The sequence below is a fragment of the Enoplosus armatus genome, chromosome 7, assembly GCF_043641665.1.
Source record: "Enoplosus armatus isolate fEnoArm2 chromosome 7, fEnoArm2.hap1, whole genome shotgun sequence".
Classification (NCBI taxonomy): Eukaryota; Metazoa; Chordata; class Actinopteri; order Centrarchiformes; family Enoplosidae; genus Enoplosus; species Enoplosus armatus.
Window position 1 is genome coordinate 16788023 of NC_092186.1, and position 21378 is coordinate 16809400.

At 39.8% G+C, this 21378-nt stretch overlaps 2 protein-coding genes across 3 annotated transcripts in view; one reads left to right on the plus strand and one right to left on the minus strand.

Annotated features, from left to right (window-relative positions):
* The window catches only part of psmd1 (proteasome 26S subunit, non-ATPase 1), a 36775-nt gene that overhangs the window by 7442 nt on the left and 7955 nt on the right, over positions 1-21378 (plus strand). Inside the window, exons 17-19 of the mRNA XM_070908427.1 lie at positions 15208-15322; positions 17815-17931; positions 19240-19342. Of these exons, the coding sequence (XP_070764528.1) occupies positions 15208-15322; positions 17815-17931; positions 19240-19342 (335 nt within the window). The remainder of the gene's footprint in view (positions 1-15207; positions 15323-17814; positions 17932-19239; positions 19343-21378) is intronic.
* htr2b (5-hydroxytryptamine (serotonin) receptor 2B, G protein-coupled) lies at positions 1379-10364 on the minus strand. Of its 2 annotated transcripts, none has more exons than XM_070908661.1 (4): positions 10029-10364; positions 8950-9561; positions 4498-4698; positions 1379-3094 (listed from the first exon to the last, which is right to left on the minus strand). In XM_070908661.1, the coding sequence occupies exons 2-4, from the start codon at positions 9209-9211 to the stop codon at positions 2139-2141; spliced, it is 1419 nt and encodes a 472-aa protein (XP_070764762.1). In that variant the 5' UTR covers positions 9212-9561; positions 10029-10364; the 3' UTR covers positions 1379-2138. The 2 variants fall into 2 exon arrangements, with proteins under 2 accessions (XP_070764762.1, XP_070764760.1); XM_070908659.1 differs by having other exon boundaries at positions 8950-9580.

Below are 21378 nucleotides of genomic sequence, written 5' to 3' on the forward strand. Positions count from 1 at the left end.
CACGGTCTTGGCCAAAATTCCAGTTATTTATCTGCCCCTACACGCACACACACTGCTTTGTCTTAAGACAAAATTAAACACTGCATTTGTGTAGTTTGGTTAATTTGGTTGAATAGAAAAAACTTAGACATTAACTTCTGAAATCGATTGCATTATACAATATCCAGTGTAATCTCCTGGGTTGTGTTTATCACAAATATGACAATGAAATATTTTTACTGTTTCCTGCTTTCCGTACAAAATGTAAGTCTTTTACTAATTTGTGCGTATTTGATAAGGACCAGTAAAAACATTGACATAGCACTTTTTCGTGAACCATTGACATCCAATTGTATTATTTTAAAAATGAAGCATTTGTTTTTTCTTCGTTTCTGTTGCCCTAGGTCGTCTTTTATCTTTTGAGTTTTGTATTGCTGACAAGATGTAATTTGACATCAACGTCTCCTTTTATGGTGTGATCGGAGAATTTAGATGCACAATTGTCTAGAATTTAAATGACTTCCTGGTCTTCATGGAAGGTATTCCTCTGTCAGAAGAAACTGGACGTACTTGTCATTGTCATGCACACATTTTCTTCCCTGGCTATTTATAGGGATTAATCCCTCCTTATACCGACGTGAATTTACCAATCAGAAAGCAGTGTTACACAGAGCACCTAGCCAGTGCACAAATATCAGGGTGTACATTTTTAAGTCCAAAAAAGGCTATGTGATATTCTGCGTGATCTATTGGCAGCTAGATAAACTTGGCGTAAATCTTCACTGTTTAGAAAGACTTCTGAACCAGAACAATCCTCTTCTCCAACTTCCCACCCTAATGGATCAAGGATAACACTGTCTACTCTCCCAACATGCACACTTACACACAAGAAGGACAGCTTTAAGTTCAGATGTCTTAAGTCTCTGCTATTCTTCTAAAATCCAGAGTTTCTGTTCATTAACTATGAGACAGGGTCGATCTAGGCAATAATAAAACGGTGACACACTCTTAACTCGCATACCAAGCTCGTGGAGCCTTATCCACATCTTGTATTTCTTGCCACATTGATCAAACACTCTATACACTATATTATTTAAATAGGTTTAATTTAAGGTTAACTTTTATGTATTTGGATGTCTGCAGTATTCATGCCTACAAAAAGGCTACAAATTGCAATTATAAAGGGACTGTAAAAAATAGTGCTGAGTACAATGACCCACAGTGTCCTTGTCGTTATGTTTTGATGCTGTCTAATTTACACTGTTTATTTGGCTGTCCTGTTGGTTGTGCTTTGGTCAACGCTGGTTCATGAAAAAGTTTTACTTGCTGATAAAATGAAATAAAAACATATGCTAATAAGTGTGTAGGCCGTGACAGTAAAATAACAAGGATGCTCAGAACTGGTGCAGTTTTCTTTCAACACAGAAAATATTTTATTGAACACATTTTGGTTTCCATTTAATCTGGATTTTGTTCTTTCTTATATACAGTCTTTTTATTTGGAAACCTTTTTACCATATTAAAACATCAGGCTGAAATACACATAAGAGTGCTTCCCAAAGGTCCAGCAAATGCAAGAAGTATCATTTCAAGAGTGCAATGCATTAAATGTGTCTGTTGCAGAAGAGACTTGAAAGGTAGAGTTGTGGTTGTTTAACTAAATGTAAGCATGTGGTCTGAGATGGTTTACAGCATATCTAGATAGCCCAAGTTGAAAGGATCATAGAGGATATCTTTTTCTGTCTTTTTTTTTTCTTTTTTTTTTTTTAGTTGACCTGTTACAGGTCATCTCAAGGTTAGTTTTATAACGTTTGAAAACTCAAACTCTCTTCTGGTATGCCACGAACTGTCTTGCTGTTTTTTGAGAATTCAAATAGTTAGTATGGCTTGTCTTAAAGGCCCATTGAGTAATATTTTGACTTCATATTCACATATAATGGAGTTCAGGGTGAGGAGAGGAGTTTGACTTATACATAGACATTTTGTGTCCTAATTGGAAATATTGCTGACATGAAATTATTTGTCAATCAAATTGAGAGTAACAGTGGATTCAAATCATGCATTTTGAGTATTTGTTTGGGGATAGATAAATTTGCACCATAAATCTGATCCACTGAAAGTGCTCCCTTTTTTTTAAATTGGTCATTTGTCTGGTTTCTCTATACACAGCTTACGTGTTCCTCCTGCTTACCACCTTCATTTTCAGTCAGAAGCATTGTGTCTAACACAACACCACTGGATGACTGTACAGGTGCTTGCCGGCACCTCACTGGACTTTGGTAGCTAACTGCTCCAATGCCATTCCTCATTCCCCGCTTCATGATGAGTTTAGAGTTTTCTGCCATGGAAGATCTGAATGAAATCCGTGTAAGGGTCCGATCTGCATTTGATGCCCTTGGGTGCCTTCCTGGCCCATGGCTAGCATAGTTTTTGTAATTACATGTGATGTAACGTGTGAACGCTTGCCTGAAAGTTTTGTTGAATAGGGTGTAAACCAACGGGTTGATACCGGACGACACATAACCCACCCAAACAAAGATCTCCATGAGGCGGGCAATTACAAGAACGTCACAGCTGGTGCATAGCACAGAGGTGATATTAGTAATGAAGAAAGGGCACCACATGACTACAAACAGGAGGAAGACGATGCCTAGCACTTTTGAGGCGCGCTGCTCATTGCTTAGAGTCTGCATTGACTTCTTGCCCATTGTTGACATTCTTCGAAAGGACATTTCATCTCCGATAGGAGAGTTTGCTGTGCCTGCATGTGGTTCTTGCATCCTGGTAAGTCTGCTGTCCAGCTTGTTCATTTGCTCAACTTGAGGTGAAGTTGCAGTCTGTTCCCTTTGAAAAACTGTGGAGACTGTTGGGTAGCTAAAACGCTGAGTCACCTTTGACCTGAGCAAATAGACCTTTTTACGCAACACCTGGACAGTAAGAAGGTAGATGACTAACATGATGGTCAGAGGGATGAAAAATGCCACCAAAGAGCCAAACATGATAAACTCCCGAAAGGTGTCTGTTTTCAGCAGGCAGGTGTGGTTACTGTTAAAGGTGATGTTGTTGGGAAGATGGTAGGTCTTAAGCCCCTTAATCGGAATCGGGATTGCGATACCTGGAAAATAACAAGAATAGTTAGTATCTGTAAACATTGGCAATTATCTTCTTTTTTGTGTAATATTGAAGAGCATTTGCTTTTGATGGGTTTAACAATCATTTCATGAGTATGGTAGTAGTAGAAATGGAAAAGATTTGTGTTTAATGAAAGGATAGTGTCACAAATAAGGCAAGTTCTGATTGCAGGATGTTTTTAAAATAAAGTAAACAAATCACCTAGGCCTGCCATGATCCCTCTTAAACTGAGCACCAGTATACAGTCATGGTTAAAACTGTTAAGTTTAGTGTAGTGCTGCTCCCTTCATTCAATCTGATCTTCTGGCGTTGGTCATGAAATGAAGCTCAAATGAAACCAAACCCATTAGTCAAACAGGCTGTGCTTTTAGTGGTCTGAGTACTGGGCATTGAGCACTGAGCAGTCATGCCTCAGTGGATTTGGCCTATGTTTTACACTCTAGTGTTAAACATAATGGCCAGAAGCTACTTCTTACTTTCTTACTGGAAAGCTAAAATGATTAGCAGATGTTGAACAATGAACCTCAAAAACTCATACAAGAGCTTTGGAGGATAATGCAGAAAGATGATTCTTAAAACAACAGAGGTGACAACACAGTATGATTCTTCCATCACACCCCTACAACTCCTCTGTGAATGCTTTCTATTCCTAAAACCTCCATTCTTAAAACCGTAAAGCACTTTTTCACCGAGAGACCCATTTCATTATCTGTGCAAACTTGTGGCCTTCTAGTCTTTACAGTTGTTACCATCCTTTTTTTCAGCTTATGTTTAATGTTCATCAGCTTTCTACATTGGCGGAGATATGAAACGAGCTGCCTTTCTCTGAAAATGTCCCCTTCTATTGAAACAACCCATTTTCTACAGCTTTGATGCCATTTTTGATGGACACATTTTAGCTGTTGTTGTTGAGATCAGGTAACCATGTTTTTCTTTCAGGTAACAAACTGTGTTTGGGGTTGCTGCCTTATTTTATATACCTAATTAGCCACAACAATAGTGCAGCTCTCTTTTGATGCCATATTGCCCTTTGGACAAACTCCAGGTACTCATGAAAATTGACTGGGTTGTCCCCTTAAGACATCGTCAGTAACATCTCTAAGATTCACTGTGACTGTCACTGTGTAATACTACTGTCCCAGCCTCTCAACCACCCCCATCTCCTTCCTAAATACACTGTGCTGACAGGTTTACTACTCTACTTTTATTGCATCCAGCAAATATTTCTGGGTCTATGAACCAGGTCTGCCATGGATCTAATGTCAAGAAATCAGACTGTTCCTGAGAAATTATTTTATCAAAAGTCATCAGACTACTAACTACAGACTACTTCAAAGCTGTGTAAAATCTGTTAAAAGTTAAGGAAATCTGAATTGATGTGCTTACAAATGGATATGAGCCACACCAGTGCAATCTTCACCATCGCTTTGGCTCTGGATTTGTACTGGCTGTGTTGGATTGGCTTCTTGATGGCAATGTAGCGATCCAGTGAAATGGCACATAGGTGCATGATGGATGCAGTAGAAAACAGCACATCGAGGAACAGCCAAATGGGGCAGAGGGGCTCCGGAAGAGGCCAGTCAGAGTCTAAAGGGAAGATGAGAAGGAAATTAGTTAAGTAAGACAATAAACTTTTGTCTTGCAATTGTTGTTTGTTTGTTTTTTGGCACATCACTTATCTGTGGTAGTGTCGCTACAATTAGTAACTCCCTATAACCTACTCATGTGGTATAATCCATTTTCAGTCCAAAAAGAATTTGGTCTTGTACACTAGCAGTTATGGGAGATGTACCACAATGGCAAAGGATTAGAAGTAGCGCTCATGCAAAAGATTGGTGTTTGTTTATCTCTGTGAGGAATTACTTTACTGGAAAAAGGAGGGTTCACTGACTGTTTATGGAGCTAAAGGCTCTTTATGTAGATGTGCCGGACACTATGCTCAACAGTAGTGTTTATTTTCATTTCCAGGCATAAAATTGGCAAGTAATTGTTCTGGCTTTTGTCCCGTCACCCATTACCATTGCAAATGACTGTTGTTGGAAATATTCCTTTACATAATTTTCTTTTGTTAAGCCACCCTCCCCTGCTTTTCCTTGCACCACTTTCTTGTCACACTTGTGGGAATTTCTGAGTCATAGTTTTGATGAGGTTTCATCTGGAAGGCTTATTCATTGACAAATAATTCACTTGTTTTCAAAGTAGACCCTCTGTACCTGTTTGGTGAAGTGTTTAGTCCCATGCCAAATGCAATAAACAGTGTAGCTTGCGAGGTCCAAGTAGCTGTAGAACATATTTTTATTTTGTGTAATTGGATTGAGAAACTTTGAATGAGTAAACTTCGGTGAACCCTCTGCAATTGACCTCATGTCTTTTTCACATACAAACAAACTTTTTCTTCAATGGAGTTTGTATTAGTTTTATTGTCTTGTGTTTGAAGAAAATGTTACTAAAAGCCTCTATGCATATCCATAGCTCTTTTAAAAACCTTGTAATTGTTGCAGAAAATAAACAGCCAACACTAGGTATTTGTGTTTACATTGTGTATTTGAGAACATACAGTAAGGAAAGAAAAACAGCAACGCAGCTTTATTGTTGTTGTTTTTTTGGTTTGCTTTTGAAAATGTCCTTGTTCCACCAAATGCCAGCATATATAAATGGTTTCACAGAGGGTACTGGATGTCCAGCAGTTTCTGGTTACACAAGTCTGTGGTCAGTGCCTTACATAGGAATTTATTGTATTGTTTTTGTTACATTTGTTGTTAAGGACAAAACTCTTCCACACCATTATTTCTTATTTCATAATTTGTTTGTCACTTTTGAACGTAATGTGCTCAAGTTAATTATCAAAGAAGAACAGTATGTATATTTGCTGTTATCCTCCCCAGAGATGCCTGTCTGCTGAAAACATTCTGTTTGCTGTGGTATCCTTATTCTTTTTGCCGTATTTTTGTTATTTTATATATATATATATATATATTTTTTTTTAAATATATTTATTTATTTATTTTTTGGTGGGTTGTGTTTAATCAACCAAAACCCATTGTAATATAAGCATATAGCACATTGCACAGTACAACAAAAACCTCTGACCCATAGCTCTTTAAAGAAAAGAGAGAAGACAATAGATAGAGAGAAAATGTATATTTAATACTGCTAGTAGAAAGATGAAAACTTTGACTCAGACGGCAGTGTAATGTGTTGAGAGACGATGCCTTACAGGTGCAACACTTTAGGAAGCAACACCAAATCATCTGTCCTCTCAGAAAATTCTTCTTGATAGTTTTTTTTTTTTGTCACGCAATGCTATATTTTAAGTTTACAGCAGTGTCTATTCACACAGCTCACACTTTTAACAAGTAGATCTCTTATGTGTCTCAAGGTGTTGCCTGAATGCTTTGAAATCATCTGTCCAGCAGATGTGGAAAATGACTGGCAGTCCTTACAGGTGTAACTGTAATCCAGTCACATTCTTGTCTTGCTCTTTTAGGTTTAAATAGAAGATTCTTGAACTTTGCACGGCCACAGAGCATTCAATATTCTTGACAGGGTACACAATTAGCTTGATCTTTTATCAAAACCCATGTCTCTGCCGGCCTCATGTTGTAGTTTTTGCTGTATCGGCATTAGGGAGTGTAAAGCAGTGATGCTCTGCTGGTTTAACCTGTCTTCAGTTTATTCATGTGTCATGTGCTTGTGGTTCATTGGTGTATGCTTTTTCATGTCTATAGATGTTTTTCCTCATTATTACTGATGTCTATATTCCATACACTTATCCTACACATATGAGAAGTGTTATTGACTCTCCTGCCCAGTTGGTGTCAGTTCAGTGCACCCACACAGCATTCACCTCACACTAAACTCCTATATCAGCCTACATTAGTTTCATGTTTTACCTGTAAGACCCATGTTTTTAATGCGTTCATCTATCATGTGAAGACATCAGATTTCCACTCAGTCAGAGAAAGTAAAAATGTGCGTCCTGCTGTCAGGCGCTCAGTCACACTGGACGGCAGCAGAGGAGGTTGTACCAGCGTCTGTTTTCAAAGTGGTTTCGCTGACCTCATTAACGTTCAGCGCCCGAGCAGAGCATCAAACGGCATTGCCCTGCCTCGCTCTGCCCTTACCATCTACTCTACTTCCATCACAGTTAGTTTTGTGGTGAGTTCATTTTGAGACCAGACTTGGTTTGTAAAGAACCCAACCGGTTCCCACCCACCTACAGTCTGGTTCTGCTCGAGGTTTCTGCCTCTTAAAAGGAAGCTTTTCCTTGCCACTGTCGCAAAAGTGCTTGCTCATGGTGGGAACTGTTGGGTCTAATAAAATAATATTATAAAGAGTACAGTCTAGACCTGCTCTATTTGTGTCATAAGATGACTTTTGTTGTGATTTGGTGTTATAGAAATAAAATTTAATTGAAATTGAATTAAAGTGTTCAGCCTGCTACGCTGTGGCTCCTGCACTGCTCTGTTTACAATGACTTTACTAAAAAAAAGTGCTGTGAATCGACTGACAAAATCTGAGTCGACTCGGGGTCTTCTCAAATGATTACTTGAATCATAGACCTTTATGGGGCAGTCCTATTATTTACCAATTATCACATGTAAGAGAATACAATCACTTTCAGTCGTCGATTGATAAAATCTGATAAAATCTGATAAAATCTCTACCAACCCCAAAAAGGAAATTGGTGTATTTTAAATGAAGCTGTACTTTTCTCAGTCAGAGAGATATGCACACTGTGCACACATGAATGCTTTCACGCCTTACTATGGTTCTCAAGGATTAGGACTTTTTATCAGGGCGTGAGATAAACCCTTGTATCTGAATGTAGACAGCATGTAAGCAGGGATAGATAGATTTAGTACAAGCATAGATGTAATAGATGAATTGCATGGCCCTTACTTACTAAGATAAGAGAGACAGAAGCACCTGCAGGCCAGGTCAGTGTAACACATTCAGCTCTCATGCAAAATGTAATTTTTGAGAGAGACAAGGTGATGGCCTATACTCCACTCGTGTGTGTGTGTGTGTGTGTGTGATAATTATGTCATAATTATGTCATAATTATGATCTGGCTCATTATCCTCCAATTGAATTAATGGCGAATAATAGCTTGGCTGTAGCTCTGTGGTTTGTAGTTGTTAGTTGTCAGTTCATATGCAGCTGTGTATACACAGCACTGTCACTGGAATTAAAATAAAACCGTTTTCGTTAGCGTTTATTCCTATGGGTAATGATCCCCTAGAGCAGTAGTTCAGTCCAAGCCGTGCAACTGCTGCCATAGCACTGTCAAAGGATGTAGGATGTTTATTGTCCACCATCTCGTTATATTTCATCTCGAATAATTTGTTTAGAGATGGTCGTTGAGATTTTCATCTAGTGCTGCTCACAAACTATTTTTATCCTCCCTTGTAAGTACGCTGGCCTGTTTTACCTGTTGTAGATTAGTAAGGCTGATAAAGGTTAAACACAATTTTCCAATGAAATGGGGGACTTTCCTTGTAAAATGTCTGCAGCTGGTTATGCCCCCACCCCACAGACACACACTCACTCTTACACTCACTTTAAAACATCATTGTCTTGAACGTTTGCTGGGTTTTATATGTCTTGTACCCACGGCTGTTTAAAACTGGTCAGCCAATAGCGGTTCAAACATTTCAAACCTAGATGTAATGTCATTCATCATTTGGTCAACATTTCATCCAAACTGATGTGGGTATTGAGCAAGGCCATGTTTCTTTCGGTAGAGTCAAGTATTTATTATTTTTGTATAGTACAGGGTTGTGTCAGAGAAGAGACAGACTAACAGACTAACACAAGAGCCCAAGCTGAACTTACTGTAGAGAACAGTGACGAGGGCAATGGGCATCACTAGGACTCCCACCAACAGATCAGCCACAGCAAGCGACATCAGAAAGTAGTTGGTGGCGTTCTGCAGTTTCCTTTCGAGTGACACTGCAAGAATGACCAGGATGTTTCCTCCAATTGTGGGGATGATGACCATGACAATAAGCAGGGCCGCCCATTGCAGCTGAACCCCAGGCGCTTCTCCTGACTGTGAGCTGTTGGCTTTGAGCGGAGCCGCGACTGCTTGAGACATGGTGCTGCAGAGGTTACAGCAGGCCTTAGCGTGGGTCGGGGCTCTGATCTTTCTGGTGTTGGACACTCGGTCAGCATGGTCACTGGGTCCCACAGGCAAGGACACAGGGTAGGGTGGGACAGCTCAGGGTCAGTGCACAGGATTCTTCATCCCTTGTGCAGTGTACTGATTGTCAGCTATTCCTTTTTGGTTTGTAGAGGATCCACTGCTTTGAGGGGACAAACAAAAACCAGATCCAACACTACGAACTCCAATACTGGCAATAATCCCAACACGATTAGTAGTTCCACAGTGAGATGTTAGCAGGGGTCCTCACTTTCCCAGGCAGCTCTCGTCATCCACTGCGTCCACTTTAAAGAACAAACTGGTCTGTTAAAGGAACAGCGATACCTTGTTACCCGATTGCTTTAATTTGTCTGAGTGATGGCACAATGACGTTTATCTTAACAAATGAAAAGGGTCTTTCCTGTGTGGTGACCATTATTGTTTCCACATTATGGCAAAGAAATTTAGTTGGAAAATATAAGGAAAAATAACATTTCCATATATACATGATTAAGTTGAAAAACAAAATCATTGTTATTCATTGAAACTAGTACATTAATGTGTGAAGATGTTTGATTCAAGTTTTTTCAGTGTATGAGGTTTTAGAGGAAAGATACACAACTTGTCACTCTTTACAGTTTAAACTTACGGTACTTATTAAGTCTACAAAGATGTACACACCTATGGATTACACAAAATCAAACTTGATGAATATAAAAAAAAAACAACAACTGTCAATTAACATTATTGTGGTTTTGCTAAAGTTTCTTACCTGCTCCAGAAGGTAACGTCTGTTGTACATTTAACGTCCTCGTTGATGTTTCTACTCGGAGTATTTTTCCAAGCCACTACATGTTAACTTTCATAAACACTAAAGCAATGTTTTGTGCAGCTTAATGCCCAATGCATTTAAATCTTTGCACACCTCTTAGTTGAATATCTTTTGTAAATCCCCGTATCTCATCTTTATATTCTACCCTCCCCAAATAAGAACGTGACGGAGAACACCCTCCCTCAGCGGGCAAAACCTAAATCTGTCTCTGTCTGAAGCAGTCCATGATGTGGAATTTGTTTTTCTTCCACATGTTGGAGGAACCCCCAGTCTTGCTTCGCATCACCTACCGCGATCACAGGTTTAAAACTTTCAGATGTTGTGGCTCCTCTGCCTCTCTCCCATTCCCACTCGCTGCCTCTTGTTCACAGCCTGTGATCAGCTCGCACTCTCTCCCGTCTTGTTCGCTCTCTCACTCTTCCCCTCCCTCCCCTCTGTCTTGCCCGTGAGTCAGACTCTCTACAAAACAGATGAATTTCTTCGTGCTGGCAACATGCCAGTGGTTCTGGGAGGTAATTTCCCTCAACACAGCCGTCCCACTGTTTATATTTGTCACTTTCTGTTCTCTCCTCCTTTAGAAGCAGTGGTGGGGGATGTAGTAGTGGTGTATGGGGTGAAGCATTCTGTGTGGTTAGGGTTAGGTGCTCGAAAATTGTACTTGTACCACATAGCTTTGTCATTTCGTCCCTCATAAGCACACATTTTCAGGCTGAGAAAGTCTTTTAAATACAATCTCATTTTCTTCTAGATAATTAAGTTTGAAACTTAAACCCCATTTGTTTTTTCCTCTCTCTTCCTTACCAAGTCAAAATGCATTTTCTCTCAGTGTGCACTCATTGTTTTGCTTTTAAAAGCAGATGCTAGATATTAAAACATGTAGAAATTAGCAATCCCTGAAGTTTACATTAACCAGATGATGAGTGATTCTTCTTCACAAGAGAAATGTGAACTCTTTGTGTGAAATCTTCACATGTGAGAAATACAGCCAGTCACCCCCCCACTTGGATCTGTTTACCCTTGGGTCTCTTAGCAAAGAACAGTCCACAGACCAAATGTTTTAGATGAAACATTCTCCCTAATTCACTTTAGGTGCCAATACCCCCATAAGATGTCCTATATGGGCTCCTTTTGGCCCTGCTTTTCAAATAGGTTTAGTATCTTCGGCCCCAGGAGTGCTTTTATACTGTAACTCTGTCTCCCTGAAGAAAGAGAGTGCATTTTTAATTTGTGACAGCTGGTGTTTAAGCTTGATCCAGTGTGACTATTAGGAAAAATCTGACTTAAGCCAGTCATCCTCCACTGTCTCTTTCTCATTTTCTTACAAAAGACTGCTGAAGGTGTGCTTCTAGCAATATGCTGACTTCAGCTCACATCACATCACACGCAGGCAAATGTTTTGAATAATATCCAATCCATGCTGGCTCAGATTGCAACATTAGTTGTTATCAACATATTTTGCACACTTTCAAACAGACTCTAGCAATCAGTAGTTATTGTACTTGTGAAACTTTTATTAGCATTAGGCTGTAATATGTTATTGTATGAATCCATAATTTGAAAACAAATTCCTTTTTTGCTACTTACAGCTTCTTCCATGTTTCCCCTTTGCCAGACAGTGGTTAATTTTTAATTGGATTTAAGTGTTAAGTACAAAAGCCATGCAGTCTCTTGGCTTGTTTAATACAACATTGTCCAGGTACTTTCAGTATGTATTTGGGTAACTGGTTGTAACAGACAGTAAGCATCCTAATGAACTCTGCTCTCTTACAATGTGAGTGCATTAGTAACTGCCACAATCACATTTCATGTGGCAAAATCAATCTATAATTTGTTTAGCTAAGCTGTATTCCTGCTTCTTTCGCTGGCCTTTCAATGTGTGTGTTACTTCCCAGGATATCGCCTGGAACCTTTCGACAGACGGAGGGAATTATTAAGTTGCAGCTGTATCAGCCTCTGCCATTCACACAATAATAAACGTGAGGCATGCACATATGGTTATACAGTGGAGTTTATTAACCAGTGGAGTAAAAGTCCCAGGCATTTTTGTAACCTTTTAACTAAATATTTCTTATTTGGCATATATGACCAATATAATCTTGAAGCATATATTTTATACAAGGATCGGAGTACAGGAGCAACACTGTACACTGCTGAAGGGTTCATTGTGTTCAGGAGGAAGAGATGGTTATCCTTTTCCAAATAATTAATATTGGATTTTTAGAGACTCAAATGTCCACAGCAAGCTGAATGTGTTTGCAAGCAGTACATGTAATCAGCGTCTTAGATAGAAATATCTGTTTTATTATCTTTTCTTATTTATTACATATTTCAAGTATAAGAGGTTTTTAAGTCCACTACACATTAAGAGGATATCTAAGTTAGGCTTGAAATAAAGCCATCATGGCTTCACTGCCTTTTCAGACTAAACAAATGCTGGATATTGATTTCTTCTTTCCATCTGAGTTCTTCCATTTTGCTGGTTGTTGAAGGTAATTAGCTTTTACTTTGAAAAGGTTGAAAAGGCTTTAGATTAAACTATTTGAAAAAGCTACAGGAAAGTTTTGCCTCAAGCTACCATAGTCCCCGATCGATTTCAAAACTTATCGTGAATTAGGTCTCTGTGTCTAGTTATTATAAAAACTCATTCAACTTTTGATGGCGAGGTTCATACTTTTTCATCCTGTGGATAGACAGCACACACTGCTTTGCTGCAAAGGCAGGTATTCACAACCTACATGGTGATCAGGTCAAGTCAGTTATACTTATGTAGCCCTAAATCACTAATTTGTCTCTGAGGGCCTTACAATCTAGTCTGTATCCAAATAGGGACTGATGGGCATCATGAGACTACCAGAATAGACTTAACTCCATCCCCATAGGTGAAATTGAAAGGTGATCTAGATGATCCTCATGTAGTGTTTGAGCTGAGCTTCTAATTCCAAACAGACCAGTGGAGATAATACTTTGAGATCATGCCACTATATCGATGCACAGGACTAAACATAAAACCCAGGGAAGCTTATTCTTATTTAGACATCATTTTCAGGACTTTATTGATTTTATTGTATCGGTTCAAATCAGATAGAAAATACAGGGATTTGGGTTAAGCCTCTGTTTACCCTCCTTACTGTACATTATGAACATTCAGGCAGCACTATTAATGGTGTGTTGAATGGAGACAGAGGGACTTGGACATCTTGGCCGGCTTCTATACTTTCATGCACCATTGAGAGGCCAATATAATGTCTCTTTAGCTCTCACAATAATGCATTTAGTTTTTACGGTTTCTTACCTTGCTGTGTTTTGAACGGTTTTGTTAGGTTTCTTTTTTCTGGTTCAGTCCAATAAAACCTGAGCTAGTAGAAACAGTTGTCTTTGCTAAAGCTGCTGAAAGTTGTTTTAATTTGCTTATAAACTGACAATTGTGTTATCATTATTTGTTTTTACTATTACTGTTTTTTTTTTAGTGTTTATACCAAAATTTTTGTGTTTATTTTCTGTTTTGTTTAATTTCTCAACATTGTATCGCAAGGCAAATACACGAACTAAAACCAGCTGTTTTAAAAGCTAAGGGCCAAGTACAGCTAGGTGATTTATTTTTTGCTTTCTTTTATCCGATCAGTGATTTTTATGTGTTCTGTGTAACAAACTGTGGCAGCCTCTTCAGTTGCAGTGAAGTGTCGTTGGGACTGTACAATGTGGCATTTTAGTGAGGATGTGTTCAAAACAAACCATAGAGGTTTGGGCTGCTGATTATAACCTTTGCTGCTTGACTGGACTTTGTTATTATCTTCTCTTATGCTTTTGACTGAATCACTCCCAATGGCCATCTTAGGCAGACCAAAACCTTTCTGTGAAGTTAAAAGGCACTGACTAATCTCAACAATCAGCTCATCTGTCAGGCCCAGGCAGCGCTGGTGTTATCAACATCACCATTCACAAGCATTCTTGGTTATAAAACAGATTATTTCAACCCTGTACATGTTTTTTTCTTCTTCACATGGGTGCTGGGCATTTTCACCTGGTGACCTAAACCTAATACGACTCTACAGAGACTCTACGCTAGTTAAAGCCTCCTAAGCTGTGCCCTTATTTACCAATTGAAGGGTATCTCATTGTGACTGGGGAGAAAACAACAGCACACTTTAAATGTGAAGAAGTGTTTCCCCCTCTTCCTAAGACCCTAAGTGCCTAATAATTGTGTGTGGTCCTTATCTTAGCAAACCTTTGACTCATAATACTTTCGTCATATAGTCAGCAGCACATAATGTGGAGTGGTCTTTTGCAGACGTTACTCATATCTGGATGCTTTTTTAAGTGCATTTTTCTTTCTACTACAATCCCATAATCTAGACTATTTCAATTGAATAAGTTGTTTTTTGTAATGAACAGTTAAAAAAAATAGACGTATTCTTTGCACATTTTAATAAGCATCTCTTAATCTTCACTTCATTTTGCCAACAGTTTATACAGTACAAGAGGTGGAAAGAAATCTTTTAGAGCCACAGCCTTTGCCATTGTACCTCGAGCCAAACATTTGGCTTAAATGGTTTGGCTCAGTGATTTCTATTCTCCCTATTCCACAACAGCTCCACTGGGAGAAAATGCATAAGGACTTGGAGAGTTTTCAGAGACATAAATCAAAGCCCCGCATTTTACACCCATGCTCTTTCTCTTTTCTTGTTCTCTCTCTCTTTCTTCTGTCTACACTTTGTCTAGCTCTGTCTCAGAAACTTTTAATTTTCAAACTCTGTCTCTTACAGTTTCCCTTTTAATATTCTTGTGGAGACAATTGGAATATAAAAAACCTCCTACACATATTGTGCCACAGCCAAACAAGAGTTGTGATTTCTCAAATTGATCTTTAAACTAAAACTAGTTGGTGACATTTATCCTTCACACTACTGTAATATTTCATTAGAAAATAAATATATATTTTTTAATCATAGCCCAAGGTATCATTGCTGGATCTTTCTTTTTATAGTTGTATATAATGCTCACAGTGGTTAAGATGAAATCCACATTCTTGTCCTCAACTCTGTGTCGTTTTAATGGTTAAATTCATGGACCTTTTCTTGACTCACTCTTAATTTCTCGTTCTCTCTCTGTCTCCCTTCAGGACCCCTGAGCAGTGTCCCAGTGTGGTGTCTCTTTTGTCAGAGAGCTACAACCCTCATGTGCGTTGTGGAGCTGCCATGGCTCTGGGCATCTGCTGTGCTGGGACAGGCAACAAGGTGAGTGCAGTTTCAAGATGTAAGTGATGACTTCTTAATTAATGAGGTGTCAGCACAATAACATCTACCAGAGCATCCGACTATCTGTGCTGCACAAAGAGTTTTCCTTAAAGCAGCCAATTCATGGCTCCTCTGAGAGGTTCATGTTTGATGGGCGAGTACAGACTCACTTTCTGTGGCCCCTGCAGAGGTTACTGAGAAAAGACTGTTACTTTCCTCTTGTCAGATGTAATGATCCCATCAGAACAAATTATGTTATATTTTATTGTTATTATCCCAAGCTGATCTTACAAGTCTTGTCTTCCTTTGAACTTCACCTGCTTCAAGACAATTTTCAAATCATAACAGTTTGATTACTGTATATAGTGATTAAAACATAAAGTAAACAGCTATTTCACTTGTAATCTATTGACATTTATTTTAACTGTCATGGAGGGTCAACACTGAGGAGCACATAAATTGTGGAAAGTTCTTTGGAGATTTGCTGATAAAATGGTCCAAATTGGCACACAGTCATCGGGCTGTACCCTGTCATCGCGTTTGGGTTCACTGAAGTCCAAAAAGGAGAGTGAAGAAGACAGAAGTCGGGGGGCTGCCAGTTCCCGGCTTGTCTTAACTATGTGGGCTGATCAGTCTCAGGTGGCACAACCCAACTAGAGTCATGGCTCATTGCATCCTGAGCCTTGAAGCACCAAAGTGAATGTTTTGGACCAGATCAGGCCGAGGCATGCTACAGAGCTGATCAGCTCCAAAGCCCCTCTGCTTGGTTTTTCCAGAACAAAACCTCGAGCACATTAGGTCCTTAGTGAGAGTAATGATGTTGTGGCAAGAGAAGTGGGTCACCTTTTTAGAGGGAACACATTCCTTTGCCATCATTTATACACCTTGGGCTTTGGATATTTTTACTGGACTGGTGCTCCTGATCTGTTTTTTGTGTTTTATGTAAAAGAACTGCACAGGAAAGCTGTTTTGACCTTTTGTGTAGTTAGTTTGATTTATGCTGATTTTTTGCCATATTGAAAATCGTAAATACAGTTCAGCTTGTTTCGTGAATTGGATGGAAACGTTGTTCTCCAAGAAATATGTGTGAAAACAGACTCTCAAGAACCATTTCATAGTTTCAGAATACTGTCATATGATACAGTTTTATAAATATGTATGAAAATGGAAATCATGTCGTGGTAAAGTGGGTTCTGCACTGTTCCATTTATTTACACAAGCTTCTGGCCAGTTTTTAGCAGTACTGAATTGAATATAATTTAAAGGTAAACTCACGCTGAGGTACAAGCCTGAAGAAAACAGTCCACCACTGTACATGGATTAAGAGGATCTTAAGCAACCACATTATGTGTCGACCTGCTCTGCTGATTGGGTCTGACAGTAAATACCCTCAATTAAACCTATCAGGAACAGGATGTGGTCGACTGGTGTTGGCTTTACACTCTTATCATCCCGGCACACGGCTGTCTCAGCCAGCTGAGCCGAGAACACTGATGAAACATGGTTTATTTTACCTCCACTGTCATCATCCTAGTTTGTTTCTCTTTCCTCGGCGGAGCTGACGCCTCCCTCCCAGTCTGGTGGTGTGGGTTACAGCCATTACTGCTCAGCTGAGAACAGAGGAGAGTACAGAAATAAAAGGAGGAAAGAGGTGGTCCTGCCTCATTTTATTCATTCAGAGTGCTCATGGGAGGAAGGCTGGGCTTGTAACTGTTACTCAGTTGTCCCGGGCAACCAGATATGGATGACACTAATGTCATTAATTTGTGTGGTCTGGTTGCCTCTGTTGATTATCCGTTTTCCTGTATTTAACCAAGCAAAAGTGCCCCTGTTGCACCGATCTGCTCTGCTGGGAATGGCAAAATGCGTATGGAATAAAAACCATCAAATTGTCAGTTTCATGTCCTGTTGTTTCAATCTGAAACAAGTGAAACAGATTTCACTACTACAGGACTGCGGCACAATTAAAATAAGTAATTAGAGGGGATTACACAGGACATCTATCACCCCCAATTTAAACCTAAAAATATAGTAACCATTCTGCCAAATTGAGCAACCAAATGAGGATTTCCAGCCTTTCAACCCATTTTAAACCTACTGTTGAGCTGTGGAGGGTTTGCCCTTGAGAGACTCTAAACTAGAGAAGACCGCCCAAGGTGCCATTTCCTACACATCTTATTCTTAAGTAGTCAGAAGATAATCATCACTCTCTTCCAACAGATGTCCCACTGAGCAGTCCTGAAAGATCAATTTCTTCATCCACTTTACCTTCCAGGAGCTTCTTTTCTTTCTTTTTCTTTTTTATACATCAAAGAACAACTTTTTCCTCTTCAGAAAAATATGATCAGTCATTCATTGCTACCTAATTTGGCCGTAGATTATTATTTACAAGCCCCAGAAGGGTTGTGCATCTGGTAAATAACTATTTACTGAAAGTACATTTAATTTCGAGAAACATTACCAGCTTTTCTGTTATGCCTTTCCCTCCACAGGAGGCCATCAATCTGCTGGAGCCCATGACCAACGACCCAGTAAATTATGTGAGACAGGGCGCCCTCATAGCCTCTGCCCTCATCATGATCCAGCAGACTGAAGTCACCTGTCCCAAGGTAAAATGTTTTTATTTTCTTTGACTCGGTTATCATTAACAAAATTTGTTTATAGCCAGCAGTGATAACAGGCTTCAAAAACATCAGTTTTGGTCTAGCAGACCTTTAAAACAGCAGAGAAAGTTCCTTTTCAGTGTGAACCAGTTTGTAAAAACACTGCTCTGTTTCTTGTCTTTATGAAACAACGACATGCCTCAGTGACTCTTAAAATCATGCTTAATACCACTGAGACCAGAGCTTTTGCTGAGTTAACAGTAAGGGGAAAGAAAAGGGGAAGACTTGACCAAAAGCAGACAGCATCAGGACCGTTAGAGGGAAAGAAATCTGTGTTACGGAGGACTGGAGAGTGACTAGTCCAGGCATAACTGCACGCACTCACCCTCGCAGCACCTCATACTTTGTCATAGACTGTTAAGATTTCCCAGACACATTTTCAAAGACTCCTCATCTGCACAGCAACAGTCCTTAAAGCTCAAGGCGGTATGCAGGATTGTGCAAGAGGCAGTTTTTTTCAAACAGTGGAACGTCAGGAGGTATTGCATCCTTGACTGTTTATTTCAAAGTCCCAGTCTTTGTAATTTCTGCTTCACAGTTGTAGACAGATGTCTTAGGCCTCTAGTTTTAAGGTGGTAAATTGGCCCAAACTGGCCGATAACTACCCAGCACAGTGTTTACTCAAAGTACACTCTGGCTATCGAGATATGCTGTTAGTGCTGGGACACATACTATACCACCATCATGCTGATGTGGCTTTGTTATGAATATTATGCTGACAGAGTGCAAGTATGACAAATTGCATTGCAGCCTGTGACAACCACTTCAAACATATACCTTCCCCTTAATTTGTAGAACCTCTGACAAGGAGGCACTGACTTTCTGAAAAAAGTACAACCGTACAGCCTCTCTGCAGTATTTTAAAGCCTGAGGTGATTCTTAGTCATTAATTGCATTCAAAAAATAAAGTAATAATGAAAAACTAGGTTTACTAAAAGGCATATTGGTGCATCTTGTTGCCATCTGAGTTGCCATGATTTTGTTTAAATGGAGAAACATTGGTGTAAACTATGGCCATATAACATGTTAAAGTTCACATTTTGGCAATTTTATTGGATTCAAAATGTCACGTTAATGTTAATAAAAAGAAAATTCTAGTCCCTATTATATACTCTAATTATCAAATTTAAAGAAAGGAACCTGTCGTTGATCCATAGTATCATAACACAAATAAAATGCTGTTCATGGCCATTAGCGTCACACCAGTAATTATATTTTGTACATTAACATATTTTCCTCCCCTCACTATTTTAGGTGAACCAGTTCAGACAGCTTTATGCGAAGGTGATCAATGACAAGCATGATGACGTTATGGCCAAGTTCGGCGCCATCTTGGCCCAGGGAATCCTCGACGCAGGTTAGTGTCCAAACAGAAGGGTACGAGACATATTTACCTGACAGGCTGGTAGTTAGAAATAAAGTCTGTTAACTGGAAAGACACCAGCTTGAGCTCCTCAGCAGGCAATGGGTTTAACCATGTCTGTCACTGAGCAAGAGATCAAACCAGTATGTGGTCCCGTCTGCCTCTGAGCTTTCACGCCTCAGGGCGATACGAAAAGACCCAAATTCTTAATTACGCTAAAAGAAGTGAACTGCTCTAACTGTAATGTGGGTTTGTGGTTTTCTGTCTGCGTGTTTGTTGTAATTTGAGCTCCTTTACACTCAAGCAAACACAGAGTAACCTTCTTCGGTTGACCACCCGTGCACTGTGTCTCTGGAACAGATCATCCTAAGGTGCATTAGCGCCTGGCGTTCCTACCTCAGCACTGCTCTGCTCTCAGCCATATGGCCTGTTGGTCTCCCTCTGGTGATTACTGTTTGTCTGATAGTCTCTGTGTTTGTGTGTCTGTGCGGGTGTTTGTGGACACAAGCATGCGGCGTGTGTTTGTGTGTGTGTGAGGTCCTAGAGAGCTGCACATCATCACATGGAGAGCTACACACTTGCACACAGGCCGAACACACCCCATATTCACATGTATATACAAACCCTCAATGCAGGCAGGAGCAGAAACCTATTTTCTGGCACTAACATAAAACCTTGTGTGCTAAGCCAGAAAGAAACCAGTTCTGTTTACACACTGCTGTCTAAATACATGCTGTCTATCAGGTGTTGCAACTTATACAGAGTGAAGCCTATCTCAAGTATTTGCACCGTTACTTCAAAGGATAAGTGCAGTGTATGTGTTTTTGAAATGTTGTGACTCATGAACGTTTTTCATCAGTCATAAAATTGCCTATCGCTGGTTATTTTTGTTCTTAGCAGATTAGCCATCCTGATGATGGGCATATATAAAATCAGGCACATTAACTGTAATAAACTCAGCAAACATGCCAAGATGACCCTGCGTGAGACCATCCAGAAAAACCCTGACCACAGGTGTCATTTTCATACCGCAACCCCCCCCCTTCTGCTCTTTGTGCCAAACTCCAGCTCTCTGTGCTTAACCCATGTTTTCAGTACAGTTCGGTGTGTAGCTTACAGTTTAAACACATCCGGGCAGGAAACGCACCACTGCTGTTCAAATGTCAGACATACTCAAGCTTGTGCGGTGTGAGTGTTTTAGTACTTGGTGAGGTGAGGTGTTTTTTTGAGGTGCACGGGTAATTGTATTTAATTTGACAGGCGGAAGTGATTTAGAGCTCAGTTTCATGATCACTGGTGCTCATTACACAGGAAATGTCTGCTCGTACTCTCACACTCTCTCTCACCCCTACATGTTCAGCCCCCATTTACAGTCTTTCCCTCACTAATCGCTACAGTCTATTAATTAGCTTTAATTATTATAATATTTATATGTCATTATAAATATGTATGTCATCCATGTAACGAAACATGCCCCTTCTTTCTGTCTTACTGGTTTCAGCAACACAGCAAGCAGGTTATTGTTGATACTGTCATGATATTGTCATATAACACCTTTTGAGGAATCAAATCACTGTCTCCCTCACCAACAAAATTTGACCCACCAAACTAAGAGTTGGCAAAAACAGCGGGTGGGGGGCGGGGGGGGGGGGGGGGGGGGGCACTAGTCAAGTGCTCTCAACGTCTTCTCAAGTTTTTAAGAGACTCTTAAGCACAAAGTTGTGGTGCAGCGAGCAGACCTCGTGACTCATTCTGGCAAACGTTCAATCCATGAGAGTGGAATGGTTTCAGGACTGGTTCAGATGTCAAGATAAGGCCCTGTTATTAAATCATCTCAGAAAACAAGTAGGTATAAAGTAAAGCAGCAGATGATTTAACTGGTATTGTCTGGGCAGGTCAGATTTTTAGTTGGAAGGACTACTCTCTAGTAGCCTACTCTTTTTAAAGGAAAGTTTTTCTTTTCATCCCTATAGAAATGAATTTATCCTGGTTGCCTCCTATCTTCTCTTTCTCCCCCTCGCTCTGTCTTC

Excerpts from the sequence above, each read along its gene's own strand:
- htr2b (XM_070908661.1), bottom strand. The coding sequence starts at position 9,211 with ATGTCTCAAGCAGTCGCGGCTCCGCTCAAAGCCAACAGCTCACAGTCA. Across the intron at positions 4,699-8,949 it reads CCTCGTCACTGTTCTCTACA|ACTCTGACTGGCCTCTTCCG; the intron begins GTAAGTTCAGCT and ends TCTTCCCTTTAG. Across the intron at positions 3,095-4,497 it reads GGTGTGGCTCATATCCATTT|GTATCGCAATCCCGATTCCG; the intron begins GTAAGCACATCA and ends GTTATTTTCCAG.